General features: G+C 39.7%; 1 protein-coding gene across 3 annotated transcripts in view; it reads right to left on the bottom strand.

Annotated features, from left to right (window-relative positions):
• Ccdc50 (coiled-coil domain containing 50) overlaps positions 1-22,397 on the bottom strand; it is a 66,675-nt gene that overhangs the window by 7,790 nt on the left and 36,488 nt on the right. For 2 of the 3 annotated variants that reach the window (XM_036203613.1, XM_036203614.1), the window contains exons 5-9: positions 16,344-16,461; positions 3,964-4,079; positions 3,249-3,293; positions 3,063-3,167; positions 433-509 (exon numbers count right to left, since the gene is read on the bottom strand). In XM_036203613.1, the coding sequence (XP_036059506.1) occupies positions 433-509; positions 3,063-3,167; positions 3,249-3,293; positions 3,964-4,079; positions 16,344-16,461 (461 nt within the window). Of the gene's footprint in view, positions 1-432; positions 510-3,062; positions 3,168-3,248; positions 3,294-3,963; positions 4,080-11,112; positions 11,623-16,343; positions 16,462-22,397 lie in introns of all 3 variants that reach the window. The other variant, XM_036203615.1, reaches the window with a different exon arrangement.

Raw genomic sequence — 22,397 nt, 5'->3', positions numbered from 1 at the left:
AGCCAGCTACCTGCTACAGGGAGACTCAGTCTGCAACAAGGCAATTAACTGCACACGCACACATATAAATGCTCTTATCCAGTAAGCCATCTTCTCAGCCCCAACAAAAATTTAAAATCTGAGATTTTAATTTAGAAATTGGTTAATCTCATCTCTCTCTAGTTGAGGGGACACCTCCTTAAATGCCAAGAGGTAGTCCTAACAAAAAATAAGGAAGAATTCTCCTTCTATCCCAGTGTCCATTGTAAATGATTTACGCAATCCAATGTAAGACTCTGAACAGGGTTTAAAAATAACCCTGTGACACTTGAAAACTACCTTCCATTTGCAAAGTTTTGGCTCTTTGCTAGCAAGAACAGTCTTCTCAGCCAACTGACGGATGCTTGCTACCCCAGAGCTAACTTCTTTTTCTCCTTTTCAGGGTCATCTTACCGTGATGGCCTGTCAATCTTGGAACGGTGTGCTTCTTCACTCTCTTTTGACTTTGTGTGTGTTGACTTTGCTTTTGACTGTAGATAGAGAAACAAAATACCAAGCAACAGGAAAGGTGAACTTTAGAAAATATCTATTCCCCATCAAGCTTTCCTTTAGGAAATTCAGGCTACATTTAACTGAATAACAAAATATTTTTATATGCAGTCATTCAGGCCCAAAATTGACAGACACAATGGTCTCTCATTTAAACCTGGTGGATTCAGTACAGGCAGGTCCTGTCCCCTCCTTCCAGGCTGAGCATGTGTCCCTGTGGAAGCCCCAGGTTCCGAACAGGCGACTGCTTGTTCTCCCTTTCTGTTCTTGATCCAGCTGGGATCTCCTGCTCCCCTAAGCTTTATTTCTATAATGTAATTGTTGCGTGCACTGGTTGCAAGTTCACTTTAGCCATCAGTACTTGTGTGCCACGTACCACCCCGACCACTGTGGGAACACAAGGGCGTCCTTCCCTGACAGTGAGAGGAGGACAGCAGGAGGGATGCGGAAGAGCAGAGCAGGAGGGATGCGGAAGAGCAGAGCAGGAGGGATGCGGAAGAGCAGAGCAGGAGGGATGCGGAAGAGCAGAGCAGGAGGGATGCGGAAGAGCAGAGCAGGAGGGCTCTAGAGTAGCACAGATGACGCACAGCTAACAGTGCAAAGCCAAGTCATGTCGAAGAGCATGCAATTGAAGTAAGGAAGCAGAGTTTGTACTAGCTTGGGAACGTGCAGCCTAGAATATGTACTCGTGACACACCTAATCTCTGCACTGTTTTCTCTGCACTCCTCTTCCAGGTCTCTGGTCCTGCCTCATAGTTTCTGCAATTATTGTGAGAGAAAATAACCCTGAAACTGTACTGATAATATCACTTAACTTTTTCCCTTTACTTAGTGTCCAAGTGTCAGTCTTAAAACAAATGGAAGTATTATTTCTATATGAATTATGTCTCTTTAGTAATTCAAAATGTGTTCTAGTTAATGTATTTATCTCCTGAGTTCAGCATCTCCAAAAGTTTCTGCTACATAAAAGAAGCCACAGATGTTCAGATTCTTTCTTTGACCGAGTAAAGGTAGTTTAGCTACCTTACTAGTGAGTGTCTTGCCTTTTACAGTTTGCATATTCTATATTTTCCAGCTTTCCATATTTCATATTTCCGTTTTACTGGTGCAAATCCTTTCTTAGAAAATTTGACTTGAAATGTGCTTTAGTTGGCTGGTTGGAAAGTTTTCACCCTGAGTCAGACATACGGAAAAGAGCTTAAGAGCTCAAATCCAGATTCCATCAGCTGTGTCTTCTGGGTCTAGTCAGCTGTGCAGCTCTTTTGTTACTGATTTCACCTGTGAATGCCTGTGAGGATCACAATGTGTGTGGTGTGTGTGCTTGTGTATGTGTGTGTTTTGTGTGTTGGAAAGAGTGGTGTGTGAGCATGCAGTATGTGACCTACTCATCTGGTTGCCCATTCATCTACACATACCTGTGTAGCTGGAGTTTTCTCTAGTCCTGCCTGGCCCACGGTCAGGAAAAATCTCTCTCACCTACCAGTCCTGCAGCCGATTACACCTAACTGAGTAAACACACAGAGACTTATATTCCTTACAAACTGTATGGCCACAGCAGGCTTCTTGTTATCTAGTTCTTATATCTTAAATTAACCCATTTCTATAAATCTATACCTTGCTACATGGCTCATGGCTTACCAGTATCTTACATGTTGGTACTCTTGGCAGCAGGCTGACAGTGTTTCCCTGCCTCAGCCTTCCACTTCCCAGAATTCTCTCTCCTTGTCCTGCCTATACTACTGGCCAATCAGTGTTTTATTTATTAACCAATCAGAGCAACACATTTAATATACAAAACATCCCACAGCATGCCTGTGAGGAATGATTGATTGGGTGTGTGTGTGTGTGTGCGCGAATGCCTGTGGTACGTGACCCACTTATCTGGTGGCCCAGGCAAACTGGCCCTGGAGGAGATGGGAATGAAGGGGGGGGGGGAGGGGGGAGGACAGGGGAACCCATGGCTGATGTATAAAATTAAAACACAAATATAATTAAAAAAAAGAGGGGGGAAGAAGAAAAAAAAACAAAGAAAAATGACAATGCAACTACTTCTGATTAAGAAGGAAAGACAACAGTCTCGGGTCCTGTTTAAGTGTTCCTGTACTGAGACACAAGCAATGGTTGCTGGGGATATGAATTTACTTGCCGGTCCTCCAGCTATCAAACACAGACAGACAGCTGTGTGAAAGGACAGAAGGACAAGGTAGGCACACAGGGAAAGCGGGGCAAAAACAGCTCAGTGTGGAAGGATGGAAAGCTGTGAAAACGACGCATCCTTTCACAATGTAAGCATATGAAAACAGATCCCCGCACCTGAGTCTCAGCCTGAAAATGATCCAAGAGATTCTTGCAATCTGAGCAGTACCAATTCACTGACGTTTTTCATTGTGAAACAACCATGATATATTAGTCATGTATGTAATGCAGGTATTTATTTTACATATCCAAAACGGATTTTAAAGCAGAGTCCTGTTTTCATCTCTCATTTTATCGTGATTTAAAAGTGAAGCAAAACAGAAAAGGCCCCACACTACCTTGCACTCAGGGTCATGTTTCCTTTTGTCCAAAGATGACTTTTCTCGCTCTTTGGCTTTCTTGTAGGCTTTCTTTTCTTCAGCCATCAAAAGTCGAGCAATTTCCTAAGAAATGGACAATATCATGAGTCACAGATGTGAGGTTGTTTCTCACAATCTAGGGACATCTCATTAACATGAACTGACCTCATCCTGGGCAACCTGAGCTGCTCTTATGTCCACATGTGTAGCCTGTGAATCAGAAACACAACAGATAACTGGAATCTGTGCTGTCCATTTAAAATAGCTTATTTGAAATTAGTTGTAGCTGAATCCCTGAAGTTGATGGTCAGTGGACATATTTTCACTAGCCAGAATGAAGGGACTTCGTAACTATTTTCAGACAGCTACCAAAACTTATTAACACAAAGATCAGGATATGGAGTTCTGTTGCTAATGCTTATCAATACACACAGCTAGATGTAAAAGGCCTCTGCATCAAGTAAGACACATTCCTCTAGCCTAAGTGAACGCCTGAAACTGCAGACAGTGGCAAACCCTACGGAGACTGTTTTGTCTACGCGTACAAACTCAAAATGTTTAATTTACAAACCAGTCACAGGAAAAGAGTAATAACCCCAATAATGAAAGACATCACTTTTAATAAGATTGTACTTAAAGTACTTATTTTTAATCACAGATAACCAAAATTACAGAAAGTAAAACCATGGGTAAGTGGGATGATATTCGACTCCACTTCCACTGTCTTGATTTCCCACCATTAGAAAGTCACCAGGTTTTAACTGATGGAACCACAATGCCAACAATGGAACTCTATAATGTTTACTATAGACTGAACTAGGATTTGGCTTGCACATACAGTCCTACCACTTGGCTTGAACTCTACCCTAAATGTACTCACCAAAAGTTCCTCCTCTTGCAATTTCCGAGCAATTTCAGCATCATACCATTCCTGGTCCCTGTGGGTCGCTCGTGCAGGAGTACAGACAGCTTCTTTTATTCCCCTTGGTTTCATTCCTAGAAAAATCTCAATTTAATGAGGTAACTGAGGCTGTTCTCTGAAAAGATGAAAAATACTAGGAAAAAGACATTCTCTCTTAATATGTAACACTGATGATTATAGACTGTAGATTGGGGATTTCAGTGAGGGGTACATTGAAATGAATTTTTCCTGGGCATGGAAATAGTAACATACAATTCAAACATTTAAACAAAGTTACTTCCCCAAATGAAAACAAGTTTTTAAAGCAGAAACCGAAAAGAAGAAAAACAAAGCCACTACAATTGAAAAGACTGAAGAGAAAAGAAGGCTCCAGAATTTGTTTTACTGTGGTTTAGACAACCAAGAGAAAGGCTTCCTCTCACATCTGGTAGCCTATGCATCTTCCTGCAGAACAGAAAGGGCCATCTACAAATGAGGTGAAAACATGTCAAAAATGACCCTGCTTACCCTCTGTCAGATACACAAAACCATTTGCTCTAGATCTTTCCTACAGCTTTGACCCATCTGTTATTGACATTACAAAATTTTATGGAAAACATAACATAGAAGAAATATCAGAGAATGCAATGACCTCAGAATTGTGTTCCTCTAGAGAGAAAGGGACAAAGAGAACTGACTGACAATTATGCTTTGTTACTTTGTGATGTTAAAGGAACATACAGCCTTCTATAAATTTGAAACAAGGCAAAAGTTAATATCATTTTAAAATTATGAATACTTTCCTTTACATACCTTTAGACATTACAGTTAGTCAACAGGGTGAATATATTACCTCAGAAATAATAAAATCTTTTAATGGAATTCATAGACCAGGCATCTAGTATAATCATCAGTAAATGGACACCAAAGGGATACAAAATTTATTTGGATAAACTCTCTCTGTACTACTGGTCAGAGCCACTATCACCTACCTGAATCACTTATGAAAACTTGACCAATATTAAGATACTGTCTCCAACACCATGTATTCTAGCTTGAGTAGCTTGGGTGAGCTCTTGCATTGGGCATTTATTTTAAGCCTTTCCAATGGATTCTTATCTTCAAGCAACATGGGAGATTGGCTCAACACAGTAGGCCATCAAGATAAGTATATATTAAAATGGCTAGCAAAATACCTCATTACATTTGATTCATAAGCTGCTAACACACATACATACGTGAAAATAAAACTATATTTGGAGACTCTCACTTACCTTATGAAATCTACTTTTATAGACATTCTACCTAACATAATGGTAAATTTAAAATAGAGACTCATATGTGTGTTTCTTATCATAAAAATGATGAGAAACCTTGTCTTTCTTAACTCACACTTCCCAGGACCTAACTCTACAGATCACTACAAACCACCTCTAGTGGTATTGAATCCTATGCTGGTCTGGCCTGGTTTACAACAGATTTCTGACTGGTTTGGGATTCTCAAGAACAGGGCATATGCAGTTGGATAAATACATTTGTCTGAATTATGATTTGTATGATTTGTATTTAGAAAGGCAGATTTCAGAGAAAACAACTAAACTTAAGTAGGGAACGTAACACTGGGAAAAGTCAGTGAATGGATAAATTGCTGTACCATACTCCAATCTATAGAAAAGAAACAAGTTCAGTGAACATCCCAAAGCCTCACAGAGGATGATTAATTATGCCTGATTTTCTACCTAGTGAAATGTTACAAGTGGATACATTCAGCTTTCAAAATACCCATCATTTTTCACCAGTGGGTTCTTCTATTCTATTCTATGCAACAAAATTAACTATGGAAGCATCGCTTTAAATACTAACAGAGGTACAGTCAAATGAACAGTATTATTAAGGATGATAACATAACTACTATCAGTTTAAAAGAAATAGAATTCCATTAATAAAAGTCAGAATTTGAACCACTCCGTCTCTCAGGCCCAACCACACAGATGATGACAGTTTACTCAGATTCTTGCACATCACTGGCATTTGCAATTCTCATTTCACAGAAACACTCAGCCTAAGACAATGGATTTCAGCAGAGGCAGGACTGTCTCCCCAACTACAGTGCCCTCTAGACCTGAAGCAATGAAAAGTGTTTTAAGTATATAGTGCATTGGAGAGTCGTCACTATAAAAACAGAGAAAACTGTACATCTTGGATCTCTAAATATAATCCGGAAACTGCTCTTAAATAGATGAGCCACATCTCAGCTGTTCCCTTCTTGATCTCCCTTCTTCCTCTCTCGTTCTTTTTGTGTGGTTTGCAGATGGCCATGCTAGGCAAGTGCTCTACCCAGAGCAACATCTCCAGTTTTCATAGTTAACCTGTTTCTTATCCTTTCCAGTCAACATCCTACAATCAGAGACACAAAGACTTCTCAAAAGAATCACAAATGAACCATTCTCTTTAAATAAAATTTGATATGGTAAGATAAATGGGAACGGAGAGCTCACTAGACAGGGTCTTACCATGCAGCCCTGGATGACCTACAACTCACTATGTAGACCAGAATGGACTTCAACTCACAGATCCTTCTTTTTCTGTTTCCCAAGTGCTGGGAATAGAAGTATGCACCTGTAACCAAGCAAAACTGAAAGTGCTAGTACTGGAGATAAATTTACACTAAGTATGATTTAAAACAAAATGTAACTGATGGGTTTTTTGGTATTGTGTATGCGTATTTTGTAAGAAGTCATTTGACATTTAGGGCACATCCTAATTCATCTGACTCAGAATTCACAACAGATAAGTGCACTATTTAAGGCCCCGGAGGGTGAGAAGCTAACCTGTGTGACCAACAAGCTGTCACAGATGTAAGCACAGTAGGTTCCTCTCAGAGTGAGACAGCGTTTCTGTGCTCCATGGAAAGTCAGCCAACTCTCCGTTGAATCCAGCACCTCCACTCTCAGCTGGCTTCCTGCACCACTCTTCTGCAAACACCCCGACCCAGTGTTGTTATCCTGCCCTTTCATTCACCGATAACTGACAGGAAACTCGCACATACCACATCTTTAAGAATTGTGACTATCTTCAACAGCAAGAGCTGACACCAGTGCCTAATTACTATTTCTTAGTGTAATCTCCCGACCACACCAAGAAGGCTCAAAATCAAATGCCAATAGGAACTGGGAAGTAAAAGGTCTAAAGCAGGCTGAGTATAAAATGATAAGCACTATGCAGTACCCACTGTAATCATTTTAGTAGCTATAATAGCCGTGTTCTCCAAACCCTTGTATTAACAGAACAGATATTTACTTACAGCCCCAGAACTGAAGACTAAGTTGATGCTTAGTTTCATGTCCCCAAACTTCTTTAAAAACCCTGAGGCATGACTAAGTGAGAGTGTGCAGTGTTAATGCATGTGTTTATGGACGCCTGTAGTTACTGGGTATTTTTCTTGCTCCCTCTCAATTTTATTCTTGCTGAATTTAGAACTAACCATTTCTGGCTAGTGTAGCTGTCCAGCATGTTCCAGGGATCCACTGTCTGCTTCTGAGTACTGGGATGATGGGCATCTGCTAAGGCTGCCTGACTTTTGTCTGGGTTCTCATACCATGTAGTAAGCGAGCCATCTCCTCGCCCTTACCCTCTTTGTTTCTTTACAGGTGTTGATAACTTGGGCATCTTGGCACTTAGAAGAACTACAGAGTTAAGAGTTGCACATTAAACCATAAAAGGTAACTTAAAACAATGATTTTTAAGCTTTAATTATATAAGTATCACTTATAGATTTAAAATAGTCCAAATTGATTCAGAGCTTTCCAGTTTTAGAAAATACCCTACCCTAGCTATCTCTGATAAAAATGATATGAATGTGCATACTCCGAAAGTGCTCTGAGAAGACCTCCTCTCTGATGTCTCACTTACAGATGAGAAAGACAAGGTCTAAAGGATAAAGTACTTCTAGTCCCACTGCAGACAAACACTTAAGTCAATTACAACTAGTGCTAGGAGCTGCAGGATTATGCAGTAGAGATTCAGTCATCGTTGATCATCGTTGATCATCGTTGATAAAGGTCAACCAATCAGAACCAAGGGCTCTGGTGGAGGATTAAGCCGAGACTCAAGATATAAGTCATGTTGGAGTTTTTGCCTTTTGAATGAATTGGCTGTTTCTTGCTATAGATGTCTTGCTGCAGAAGTCATCGCTTATTCCCATCTGTTACAAATTTTGGATTTATTTCCCACAGTTTAGAAGTGTTTGATCATTTATTGGGCACAATTTCCCCTATGCATTTGGGTATATTGATAACATCCACTAGCTATGTGTGAAAAGTCACACAGTCAAAACCTGTTTTGCACAATCAGATCTTTTGTTCCTTTCTCCAATGTAAACATAAATGTAAATCTGCCTTCCTGCAATTATCTTTATTGGCAGGCATTTGGTCAGTGTTTAGGGTCCAGGCAAAAGTATTTCATTTGAGACATTTCCAGACACACCAAGGACACAGAGTTGCTACATGTCTAAAATGATAATTCACAGCCACTTGGAGAACAAGCATGCCCTAGTTTTACCACACCTATAGATAAGAGAAGCAATGACCTAGACTAACCTCGCACTAAAAGATTCTTAACTCCTTGTACTTACTTTCACCTTGATTTATTAACACAAGATTTTGGCTTAGAGATTTACTGCTTTGCGCTGAGAAGAAAACGGGAAAGGTAATCAGATTTGCTGATTCCCGAAGGAAAGTAAACTTTCCCACAGACATGCTGAAAACCTGTGCCACAGTGGCCAGAGCATCTGGAAGGTGCCAGGTTCTGTTTCTTGTGCAGAATAGGCTTAGATCTCCCTTCGTTTTAACCACTTAAGGCAAAAGTTGTAATCCCTTAGATCTAAGAGCATCTTTTGGGCCAGCCAATGCCGTCACAAGTGCAACAGCTGCAGTATTCCTCGACTGCTTCCGCAGGTTGCCTAGCTACTGAGGACACTGGCCTGCCCACTGGAAAAGCAGCACTGGAGCCACTTGGAAGCGGCGCATGAAGAAAAAGACAGTTTTTACCTTATTTGTGACTTTCACTGATTATAGACTTTTAGCTTACTACCTAGCCACACTTAGGAAATAGTTTAAGCACATGAATTCCCCTCTTAGATTCCCTTGATGATTTAATCTCTAGTTGACCTTATCGAGGAGCTTCCACTAACCACTCCATGATATAGATATAATAGGATTAAAGAGTAGATTAATGAACTTACTTCTAAAGAGCAACAACTCATTTAAAATGTTTTACATTGGTATAAATTTTAGTCTACTGATACAAACTTAAAGTTAATTTTGTTATACTGTGTGTATATTTCTACTCGTGTTTAAGGTATTATGTTTGTACAGCTCATTTTAAATTGTAATGGATAATTAAGAAATTCAGATCAATTAGTCTTCTATGATAGTTAAACTTACAGTCATGTTAAGTTTTCTAGGTATACATAGATATATTTCAGATAGACAAGTAATCTTCAAATACTTCAAAGACCCACAAAATATGACATTTTAAATATTTTTAAAATTTAGACTTTCTGGACAGAGAGACATGTCTGCTCCTGGCACCACTGACTTGCTTCAAAGAGGAAGATGGACATCAAAGACACTCCATTATGAAGTTTATCCTCTTGGCAAAAATAGCCATTTGGGCAGGAAACTGTTCTTGCCTGGACTGCTTGAAAAAAAAATGTATTGACTGGACATGCAGGACCCATAGAAAGGTGACCACTAAACTTTACTTGACAAAATGGTCCTTCAGGTTCCTGCTTTGCAGAGGAAACTGCCAGACATTCTAGAGGACACTGAGAGAAGTGACTGAGAGACTCTAGCCCTGTGGGCTGAGGACAAATGCCCCAACTTTACAAAGGAACATTAGGTGACTGTCCAGGCTGCCAGCTGTCTCTGTCTACCCTGCAAGACTCCCGAAAGTTGCTTGCATCCTTCTCCCGGTTCTCAGGTAATATTATATCCTTCTGAGGTCTTTGATGTGGTTGAAGATTACCTGTCTATCTGAAATATATCTATGTATACCTAGAAAACTTAACATGACTATAAGTTTAACTATCATAGAAGACTAATTGATCTGTATTTCTTAATTATACATTACAATTTAAAATGAGCTATACAAACATAATACCTTAAACACGAGTAGAAATATACACATAGTATAACAAAATTAACTTTAAGTTTGTATCAGTAGACTAAAATCTATACCGACGTAAAACATTTTAAATGAGTTGTTGCTCTTTAGAAGTAAGTTCATTAATCTACTCTTTCATCCTATCATATCTATATCAACTCCATAAGTGAAAGCTGACAGTTGTTGCTCTGTGTGTGAGTCTTATCTGCCTTGGTGATCCTGAGAAATTTAAGACTCACGTTGCATTGCCAAAAGAATTACTGTTGTAAATGTCTATAAGCCGGTGCCCTCACTGCAGAAAAACCTTACTTTTTGTAGAGCACTAAAGAGACACAGATGGAAAGAATGCAGTGTTGAGTGGATTCATTCCTTCTCTCTCAGATCCTAGTTCCTTCATTTATTGGTCTTTTTTTGGTTCTTTTTGAGACAGGGTTTCTGTTTAGATTTGGAACCTGTCTTGGATCTGTAGACCAGGCTGGCCTCAAACTCAGAGATCCACCTGCCTCTGCCTCCCGAGTGCTGGGATTAAAGGCAGCTCCTTTGTTTATTGTAGCATCTGTTTTGGACCCTGAGAGAAGGTCTTTAAGGCTGATCCTTAAAAGCCTTCGCTAAACCAGATCTTCTTGGTTTGCTTAATAAAACCAAAAATCCAAGAAGTTTCAACTTAGAGTCAGAGTATCTGATGCAAGGCTGTGGCAAACAATGACTAGCATTTGGGATGGGCACCCATACTTGCAACCTGGTCCTGGAGAATCCTCCAACTCAGCATGCTCTTACAGGAGAACAGTACAGATATTTCCTTCTTCCTAAAGACCTAAGATCAATGGGGACCTCCTACAATACCTGGCTCCAAGATTCATTTTAAGGACAGAAGTTCAAATTGAACAGAGACAAAGGTTGCTTATGATGCTTATTAAACTGACTGGCTTTACACACAGGACTTCCAACAGGGCGATCCATTACCTGCATCATGGTGGTGGTGAAGTTCTTCATCCTCTGAGAAGGGAAGTGTCCTGGGCTTACGTCTCCTTCCTCTGTGGTCACCTTGCCCAAGGTCCCTCCCACACACAATTTCCTCAGAGGAAAGCCCTGTTTTCTGTGAAGACTTGGGTGAAAGTCTTCCATGGTACTGGGACCGTTTTTCCCAACTCCGAGTTCGAGGGCTGCTGTTAGCTTCCCAGTCATCAGGTTCGGTGCTCAGAAATACCTCACCGCTGATCTTTGGAAGTGGAGGTTTCCAGAGCCTCTCTTGACCAGCCCGCTTTCTTTCATGCTGATCAATGGCAGTCTGGGCATCATCCTTCCCTCTGCCCAATCTCTCTGAAGAAGAGGGTTCCTCCAGCTCTTGCAAGTTCTCCAATAGATGCCTTGGTTTCTCCTTCTTCTGCTTTATAGTCTTCCCATCATTTTGGAGTCTAGAAAACCTTGCATATCCAGAACCCAATTCCCTGGCCCTCCTTGACCTTGGCTGGTCTTAGTGGAGGTAGAGGGTATAAAAATAAAAATGGATAGCTTAATAAGAGTATAAATTCATTACACAGGGAATCTGGGACTCAATACTAACATTTTTAGGTGGATAAAATTGCTTTGAAACCTCTCAAATTGAGATGTGGAAATGAATACTGACTGGAATGGTCCATGCATACATAGCCAAATAGGTAAAAAGCAAAATTTAAGTGAAATCATTTGAATCATAAAAAATCTGATCATGATTAGGAAGAGCTAAGCACATTCATATTTGCCAATAACAAAATGATGGACAACTATAATCAAATCCTACTTTATAAAACCAATAACAAAATGATGGACAGTGTGGTAGTTTGAAAGAAAATGCCCCCCCATAGGGAGTGGCACTATTAAGAAGTGTGGCCTTGTTGGAGGAAGTGTGTCACTGTAGAGTTGCACTTTGAGGTCTCATATGGTCAAGCCAAGGCCAATGTCTCAGACCACTTCCTGTCGCCTGCAAGTCCAGAAGTAGAACTCTCAGCTCCTTCTCCAGCACCATGTCTGCCCGCCCACCACTATGTCCCACCATGAGGATAATGGACTAAACCTCTGAACTATAAGCCAGCCCCAATTAAATAAATGTTCTTCCTTTATAAAAGTTGCCATGGTCATGGTGTCTCTTCACAGAAATAGAAATCCTAACTAAGATAGCAAGTTTTACTTTATAGAGCCAATCTGCAGCTAGAATAGGTGATAACAATTAGAGGCTGTAAGGTCTTGTAAAACAGTGGTTTCTAAGAGGGTGAGATTTCAGTCGTAGATTTCCAAGCATTCTCACTGAAGTGGCAGTAAAAATACAGTATAATGTTCTTAACTTCTGCCCAGCTCAAAGTGACCCACAGATCTCCACCCTCCACTTCTACCCCAACATGTGTCCAAAACAAGCATTCTCAGATATTTCTGGGATAGCCTAGGTTCTAGTTTGGTGTAGAAAGAGAACAGAGTAGAGCAGAATGCAAAGGAATAAATGACTTGTTATACTGAGGTAATTCTGTTCCTCATTTTAGTTGAATCCTATCAAGGAAAATGCTAAAAAAGGAATGACATATGTAATACATATACAGGCATCATTTTCCAAATATATTTTAAAATAATCTATACTGTCTTCTATGTATAAAAATAAAATATAAGCTATAAATACAAATTCCCCAGTTCAAAAGAAAAAAAAAAAAAACCCTACATACACAGGTGCTTTTATAGGGTCTGATCAGGCCCAAGCATATTATAAAAACAAGAAAGCAAATGAGTAAGCATTTTGCAAGACCATAGTAACTCTAACATTTCTAAAGTATTTTTACTACACTTTAGAAAAGGTAAAAAAAACAAATTTCCGTTCCATGAAAAAACTGCTCCACTAACTAAGCTGTTCCCGTAATCAGGCATCTGCTGAACTCTGAAAAAGTTTCCGCAAGTAGGCAGAGTGAAGGGGTCTTGGTTGGGTTGGGTGTTTTGACTCTAATATAAAGAAAAGTATGTAAAAGTACTGCATGTATATAAAGAAGGAAAGGATGTGCAAAATTCAACAGTGATAAAATAGCTACCACTCAACAACCTGAGTTTCCTTTTACATTTCCTGAAAGAAAAGGAACATTCCTTCAAAGGTGGGTCTACAGTAAAATCAGCTTTCTTTAACAGGTATTTATAAAACGATTTTCTCCATAGTTCAGAGCCTAATTTGTAATTGACATAAAAGTGAAGCCTAGCAGTATCTATGATAAAAACATCTGCTCTTTCAACTCTCATTAACTCATTGGCTCCAGGAATTAACGTGATACTGACAAGCTATTAATGATGACCACATTCAGAGAAGTGGTTTACAGTGTCTATACCAGTGTGATCATGGAGTGGATGAGTGGAGTCACCATTAAGCTCAGAGCAAACACAGGATTTTGCTTGGAAATGAATTTACAAGACTATGATTTTTTTTTTAATTCTTCCTAAACAGTTAGTTGATATTAGTTTTATTTTCTATCATTTACCTATAATGGCATCTTTAAATCTGAGGTAGGAGAGACCAACGTGGGGGATTCTGCTTGAATCTTTTCCAACCCCTTCTGGCTGCAGAAAGACATTTGGCATTCCTGAGACCAAGTTATTTGGCAAATACAACTAATGCCTTTATTGGCAGTCTATGTGTGGTGTGTATCACACACACACACACACACACACACACACACACACACATGCACGCACGCACGCATGCACGCACGCACACGCATTTGTATCTACATTTTAAGTGTGCGCCTCCATGTTTGTCATCCAAAGTAAGATCTTGTTTAAACAAAATGCAAATGCACATATATATTACTTTAAAGTTTAGAAGTCATCCACCAAAATTACATTATTTGACCTTTTCAAAATCTGTATGAGAAATATATTTTTATAACTTCATTTTAGAGATGAGAAAAATGTCTTAGAGAAACTAGAGTAAATAACTTTGTCAAACAACAAATTGTCCTAAGGGACAAAAGTGATAGTCTTCAAAGGTTATTCATGTATTAAGAATTAATCACAAATACAAGCATGATACCAGACAAGTGGCTTTGAAGATAAACATGGATTCACAAAGGAATAATTTATGCTATTTTTTTCTATGAACATTTCACAAATTTTTTGAATAATTTCAAATTTACAATCTATAGATCATTGTTTAAGATTTATTAAAGCTTATGTACAGCAAAAGCTGAAAGGGCAAGCATATTGATAGACTGTGATTATTACATAACTAAGGCAAAAATCAGATTTTAAAAAAAGATAAAGCAGAATCCAAGAATTGATCATGTGTGTTGGGAAAGAATCCTTACATAGAGCATAACGACTGCTTTGTAATGACAAGCTAAATAGCACAGTCCCTACGGAAACCAACTAGGTGCAACTCAAGGGTGTATAAATGAGAACCATATAGTCAACAACACATATCACTGCCAAAGCTGAAGAAATACCAGTGTCTACACAAGCTCAGAGCAGTCAACATTTTCTATTCCTCAATATTCTCTTAGCACCTCAAAACAAGCATTTATTCCACGCCATTTTCTGCAAGTTTATAAAAGTAGCTAAAATAAATATAATTGTATGTGTTCCTGAAGAAAAAGAGAAAAACCACAGAAAGTTTACATAGTCTCCTATAATAAAGTCACATCAGGATACCAGTACTGGAATCTAAACACACAGGCTTGAGTACCAGCTCAAGTTAGTATGGGTTTTAATACAAATACCTAAAATGGACATTTCAGTTGACTCTTCTCTATCCTAATGTGCTTTAGACTTAAAATTTTTAAATAGAGGTGCTCAAGTGGTTGTTTCTCTAGACAACTTGGGTTTGATTTCCAGCACCCACAAGGAGGCTCCCGACCACTGTCTGTAACTCAGTTCCAGAGGATCTGACGCCCTCTTCTGGCCTCCATGGGCACATGCAGTGCACAGACATGTGAAGGCGAAACACACATCCACATAAAATAAAATGAAAAAAATTGAAGTTATTTTTATTACAGTGATAAACAAACAAAACCCACCAGTGCACCAATTCTGCATTTCTAAGATTTTATTCAACACTAAAGGATAATAATAAAAAAAAAAAAACCAACTGTATATCTTCTGGTTCCTACTATAGAAAACAATGAAACAAACTCGTTTTCCTTTGTATAAGATGGAATATACAATTTGGAAGAAAAATGAGCATAATGGAGATAGCTCTTTAAAAAGAGTTGAGCTTATGGATAAAGAAATCAAGCTACTTCCCAAACACGCCAGAGAGCATACTGCTAACCAAAGACTGTCATGTGAGGGAAAAGAAGAAAAAAAGTGACTAGGCAGTATTATTCTCAAACTACAATAATCTTACCACCTATACATACATTGAGTCTGCTCAGTAAAGGCAGAGACACACTTTTAGGTGACAGAATTCTTTTAAGCAGCTGATACTGATTTTGAAGGCCCTCCAGGATGACTGATATAGCAATGTTTACTACCTAGGCTGCCCTTAGTTGTGTTCACTGGTATGAAGCTAGAAGAAATCTCCTTCATTTGACAAATCTTAAAAGAGCTGAACTCTGTTTGCAAATGTTCTGTTCCCAACACACTTTGAGATAATCCCCACACCACACCATCACCACCACAATGAAAAGCAGCACTAGACACATGGGGCTCTAGAGGGGCTTCATTCCCTCCCAGGTCATGCCAATCAAATGGCAGGGAAATCATCACGACCATAAGTTGGTACTGCAAGTAATCAGAGGGGAAAGAAGGGCGAAGACAGCTTCACACCCAGTGACTGCTGCATGGTGCACCTTCTTCCCTCACACAGCACTGCTCAGAGCGTTTGAGGAAAGCGTCAAGTCCAGAGCTGCAGCCAGCATTTCCCACACAACCTTATTTTGTGTTGAGACGATGACACAGCATTACAATGGCTTCAGCACACAAGAGTGTGTAAGTGTTACAAAGCCACACAGCCACCTTCAAGTTCTAAGTAAAAACATGGCCACCAAAGGAATAAGAAATTCAGTCATTCATTAAAATAAAATAGGATAGAAATTTAAAAGTCAAACAGAACACTGCCGTAAATCTAAATTCGCCCAGGGTCTGGAATAAGGGTCATGTCCCGTAATCCCTCAGGTGACTTTGTGGACCAACTGAAAAGGGAGTTTTGGAGCTGAGCTAAGGACAGGGGAGTTCATGGCACAGGCTGTTACCTCCATCATCATAATTGCAGCCATCTCCAAAAGCACTGCCCCCGGAAGGCTCTGGAACATGCTTCTTCCTCTTTTTCTCTTCTCGTAGCTCCTTCTCTTGTAAAAGACGTGCTATGTCCTACAAAAACAAAAGGGAAGTGAAAACAGAGTTGTCACCAGAGAGTAAACAAGGCTGACGCAGAGAACTGGACTTCCTCCTGTCTGCTCTCCTCTGCTGTCTAAGGCTCTTCGGCCTTCCATGCGCTCATGAAATGTCATTCAAATGCCAACATGACTGCTCAGCAAGAGGGATGCATACTTCCAGAAAAGCACTCTAGGCTTCACTTTTTTCCCTAATTAAAACATAAAGCTAGCTAAAGCTATGAAGAAAGTCAAAGTAATTTTCTCTAAAGCTAATTCTGGCATAATTTTTAAAAATCTGTCTTTTGAAGTCTTTCATCCAAAATAGATTTGGATTTGCAAGGAAATAGCAAGATACCAAACGTAATAAGCTGGCTTACAGTTTAGTTATAAAAATTGTAAAAATAATCATGTGGTGATTCTGAGCTGGTTTTTCACAGGGATACTGCTAAATTAACTGCTGTATTAAGCCTCTGCCTGGTATCCATAGGCTCCATTCTGAGCAGTTGCTATGGATTCTAATTCTCTCCCCAAATATTACAAACAAACACAGTAACATGAAGATGATAACTCAAAGACAACTGAATACCTATGGAGACACCACAAGAGAAATACTTCTTACTGCAGCTCTGCACTGGTAGGCTTTGGATAAGGAATGACGTTTTAGCAGGCAACATGCAGAACGGAGCATGAGCAAGGCTGTCGGGGTCTTAATTGGTACAAGAAATGGCCAGAAGCTTAAAGAACACATGATGTGAAATACTGCAGCAAAAGATGGCAGGTCGGTCATAGGCACTCCTGAACATCTTCAAGGTCTGTGGTCTGTACTATATGAAAATATGAAAAGTTATCAATAGTTCTGCTTGGGGTGGGAGTATTCTGGATGTCAAGACTCTGCCCATAAAAAGAAGACTTTTGTGCATGTTGTGTACTTTTCTGGAGAGAAGCTCCACGCCCCACCAGGTTCTTCAAGGCTCAGACAACAGGGCAAGAAAGCTCATCAAACAAGTGATGGTAAGAACACGAGTAACTTGAGTAGCTCTTTATAATATGGAATAAAAAGTACCTCTCTTCTTTTGGAAGTTTTCTAAATGTGTCCGAAAAAACATGGTAAAAGACTGTTAACAACAAGAACAACAACAAAAACCTTGAAATAACTCATTGAAAGGAATCAGAATCATTTCACATACATAAAAAACAAGTTAGAGCCAGGCATGGTGGTCCAGGCCTTTAACCCTGCACTCAGGAGGCAAAGACAGGCAGAACTCTGTTAGTTCAAGACCAGCCTGGTCTACAGAGTAAGTTCTAGGACAGCTAGGGCTGTTACAGAGAAACCCTGACTTGAAAATAAATAAATAAATGAATGAATGAACGAATGAATATAAATTTGATGCTAATGCCACCAGGAAATAAAATTAGTAATGACTGTAACATAGGTATTTTTATCATTCTGACAATATGGATGTTAATGTCCAGTTTCAAATTTTAAATATGCTATTAACAAATGGTTTTAACCAACTTATACATATAAAATATACACACAGCCCTGAGAAAAGTTTGCAATTTTTTTAAACTCACACAATGTCACAGCTCAGAGTGAGCAGTAAAGGAGATAGGTACAATCCCACTTTATGCTTTTCCATACAGGAAAGTGAATTTCTAATGTACTGATAGAAAAATTTCCCACTGGTGATTCTGTTCTCAGTCTAGCTCAAGCCAAACTATCTAAAAGTGACATAATGAGAGAAACAGTAACTATTCAAGACAAAATTCTGAAGGTTTCAATTAAGCTTGGTATGATCCAAAGTATAAGCTACTCAACCTTAAATTAAGTCAACTGTTTCTGAGAAGTTAACAATCATCTGAGTAAATCTGCCTGCTTTCATCAGTACCAGTGAGCCAGAACTGTTGCCTTAGATCTTACTAAGTGATACTCAAACTGGGGGGGGGGGTGGGGCATAAGATAGTTTGTACCCTATAACTATCATGCTCTATGCATATTCTCCCAAGTTCTTACACTGCTGATCACAGAGACAGAAAGAAGTCAATGCCTCCTGAGTTACATTATTTCCTATGCACCCCAATAGCATTTCCCTCAGTGCCTGCTCTGCTTTACAGTAAGCATGGATGCTGCCTCTGAAGAAAAGAATACAAGAGAAAACCATCAGGCCCAAGGGCCAGTAAACACCATTACACGACACTCCGGAAACTCTTCATTGCTTTTCTGGTTCTGAGTTCAGTCCTGGTGATAAAGTAATCACAGTCTACTCCTTGAGGAATAGCAGAACAAGAATCATGACCTCCTTTACAACTGCACTGGCTGGCCTATCTGGTGAGAAAGAGAACACATGTCAGGTACTTAACCAGTGAGTTTTCTTTTCTTCTAAGCTCTCAGTGATTGTAGGTGCTGCAGAAGAAATGGCTCTCTAAAGCTGAAGAACAGGACAGGAAGGACTGAATAACTGCCACTGTACCCAGGTCACGGGCCCCAAAATGAGTCTCCTCCTGCTTTCCAACTATACCACAGCCTGATGCACCTCTGGACAGTGTGACCTACGACAAAGTGGTTTCCTATGAAACTAAAGGCGGCTGGTACTAGTCATTGAGCTGGATGCAGCCAGTCAACTGATCACCTAGCATATGTACAATCTTCTTGATCTTCAGCTCCCTTCCTGTGAACACATCATACAGAACAGAGCACACAGTCTCATCAGATCCTCCTAGTATAAAGCACTCAGCTCAAAACACTCACTGTAGAAGTTAACTCTTTAAAAGGCACATTGAACGCTGAGGGTATAGCTCAGTGGAAAAGTATCTCAGGCATACCCGAAGCTCTGAGTTCAATCAACAGTACTGCTCCCAAAAATAAGGAAATTAAATTAAATGCATCTTAACATTTTCAAAACTGGATAGAAGAAATCTTTTAAGAAGTAACCTAGGATTTTTCAGTTTTGTTTTATGACAGTTGTTTTATTAAATTAAAAATATATGAACCCTGCAGAATTCATGTTTTATGAAATAAATTGAGCAAATATAACTTCAAGAAATCTTAAGCCTTTTTGAACTCATACCCAGTCAGCTTTAATGTAACAGGTAGATTTACTTTGGGCAAATCTGCAGAAATAAGCCATTTACAGAAGACCATGTGGTAAGTAAGCATATTAGTTAGCATGTGAGTCAGCAATTACACTTCCTCTCTCCCGTTCCTAGTGCCAACCACAGGAAAGACATTGCTCAAAATCTCGAGAATGCTGGAAGAAAACAATGAAAACGTACATTTACAGATTCCCTTGAAGGGGCCAAACATCACGCTCTGGACAGGAGAGAATCCAGATACAGGCCAGAATCCTTAACAACACCTATCAAGTGGCCACAGCACAGGAGAATAACGCAGGAAACGGTGGCTCGGCTCAGTGCTCCAGGACAGTCACTAATGCAGCTCTGGTAGCCCTCAGAGCTTTCCCAGAGGAAACCTCTATCAATCACAGGACCAAGAACTAGAGGGAAATTCTACACTGCATATACACAGGAGTGTGTCAGGGTTAGTTCTCCCTTAAGGTTTTCACCTTTGTCCTCCAATCATCAAGAGTTTTAAACGAAAGAAATTTTTAACTTAAAAATGAAAAGGGGCTGGAGAGATGGCTCAGAGGTTAAGGGCACTGGCTACTCTTCCAGAGGTCCTGAGTTCAATTCCCAGCACCCACATGGTGGCTCACAACTATCTGTAATGGGATCTGACACCCTCTTCTGGCCTGCAGTCATATATGCTGTATACAAAATAAATACATCAATCTAAAAACAATGAAAAGAGACCTAAAAATATGAGGTTTAAATTGCATCAGTAAGAGGGAAAGTGGGCCCTGAAAACACTCAATTAGATTGCTAGTCTACTGTCTTAGTGAGCATTTAGCATATGAATGCCTAACTCAGGAGGCATTGCAAAGCAGATATAACACCAAGCATTACCCTTTAAAGCTAGGAAAACTGGAAAAGGTTACAGGTATAAATGTAACAACATCACTCAGATATAGAAAGCAGGGTTTTCTCAACTAGAAAGACCCTTTCACAGCATTATTGCTATGTGTGTATACAAGTAGTCTACAGTTCAAATGACAGAAAGTGTACTAACAAAATCTATTGCTATTTGAGCTGCTCTCAAAATAATAAACTTACATAAATATACTTTTATAGGATCTTAATACACTGAAAGTACTATTACTTAATACATTGAAAGTGCACATCACATTGAATTCATCTTGATTATAAATTGGTTACTAAGTCTATCTCTGAACAGTTCATAGTACAGATGGCTTCAAACTGTTAGACCAGACCTGTAATCCTGCATGACAGGGTTAGTCATGCTGATATTACATAAATAAAAAATATTGCCTAAAAGAGTTGCACATCACATGTATCTGGACCAAACTTTAAATGTACAAAATATGGTATACCTCTATACACACACACACACACACACACACACACACACACACACACACAGAGAGAGAGAGAGAGAGAGAGAGAGAGAGAGAGAGAGAGAGAGAGAGAAACATACACGTCATATATATACACTGAGTTATAAGAATTGCCAAGTTAAGTCAACTAAATATACATTCTTTTGATTCATTTTAAAAACACCAACAAATGCCTCTATTGTGACCAAAGTGATAACCCCTGACATGGAACCAACCCACATATCTGACCCTCAAACCCTACTAGTGTACTACAACCCAAAGCTGCAAGTCTTTCCATTGGGCACCTAGGAAAAACTCAACTAGTGTATTTAAGATGTGAGATAAGAGTTTTGTTTTCAAACAGAAAAGAGGAAAGCATGAGGACTGCAGGGAGGGAAGTGTGGGGAGAAGAGGAGGAAATGGAGGAGGAGGATGAACAGAGAGGGAGGGAAACAAGGGGGAGGAAGGGAAGTGGAGACTCGAAGGGGTTCCCAACACTAACCAGCACCCTCCCTCCCCTGACTTTCTCCATCTGTCTCCCTGCACAGTGGCTATGGTGCTTGCATCTGCTCTGCTAACACATACAAAGGTAATAAACATGCTAAGTCCATTCACATACACAAAACTGCATATACTTCGATTATGTCTCATGACCAGCAATGTTTAGAAAAATATCTCTGACCCAAGAGGAAAGAGGCTTTGATCTTATTACTTTTGGGGGAGGGGCAGACTGCTCAAGAGAGTTGACACACCATCTCTAAAGTTCCTGGTAAAAATCCAAAGAGGAGTTAGTTTTCCACAGCCACGCTACTGAAAAATGAACCAGAGACTCCGAGACTCCACAGGAAGACAAAGGGAAGTGGAGGAGAGAGCAGTACAAAACAGGACAGGTCATTAGTGACAGTAAATGTGTCAAAGCCAGGCTGGAGACTTGGAACTACTGCTCCACTTCTGAGGAATGCTGTTCCATCCTCCAGGGACAATAATGCAACCGGTCACTCACTACTGATGACAAGGTAATCACCAAGTCACACTTTTCTCTTTCCACAGCAGCCACCCTAAGCTAAGGCAGGAGTTTGAGCAGTGAACAATCACAAGGGTGTTTGTATGGCTAATCATAAAGACTTAGCTGCTGAAATCTCCCTGACTGTTTCTCAGATCACTTTTGACTCTACTAGAGTAAAGAAAGAGGTAGGTCAAAATGTAGTGGAGGGCAAGCAAGCGGAAGGTCTGAAAAGGAGAGCCTTAAATCACACCACAATGGAACAGACTTATTAAATTTTCCCTAATTTTGCATATATACTCTGGAAAGGGAAGCTATATTGTTAAAAGGGATGGAAGTGGAAAAACCAACCAGCCAAAAGCTAAAAGGAAGGCAATTATCAACTTGGTAAGCACCAGAGGCCTCTTGCATACCATCTCACCGAAACCCTGCCACAGCTTCTCAGTTGCAAAGGTCTATCAACTGACATTATGGGCC

Source organism: Onychomys torridus, chromosome 12 (assembly GCF_903995425.1).
Source record: "Onychomys torridus chromosome 12, mOncTor1.1, whole genome shotgun sequence".
Lineage (NCBI taxonomy): Eukaryota > Metazoa > Chordata > Mammalia > Rodentia > Cricetidae > Onychomys > Onychomys torridus.
This window is presented reverse-complemented; position numbering and strand designations above follow the sequence as displayed.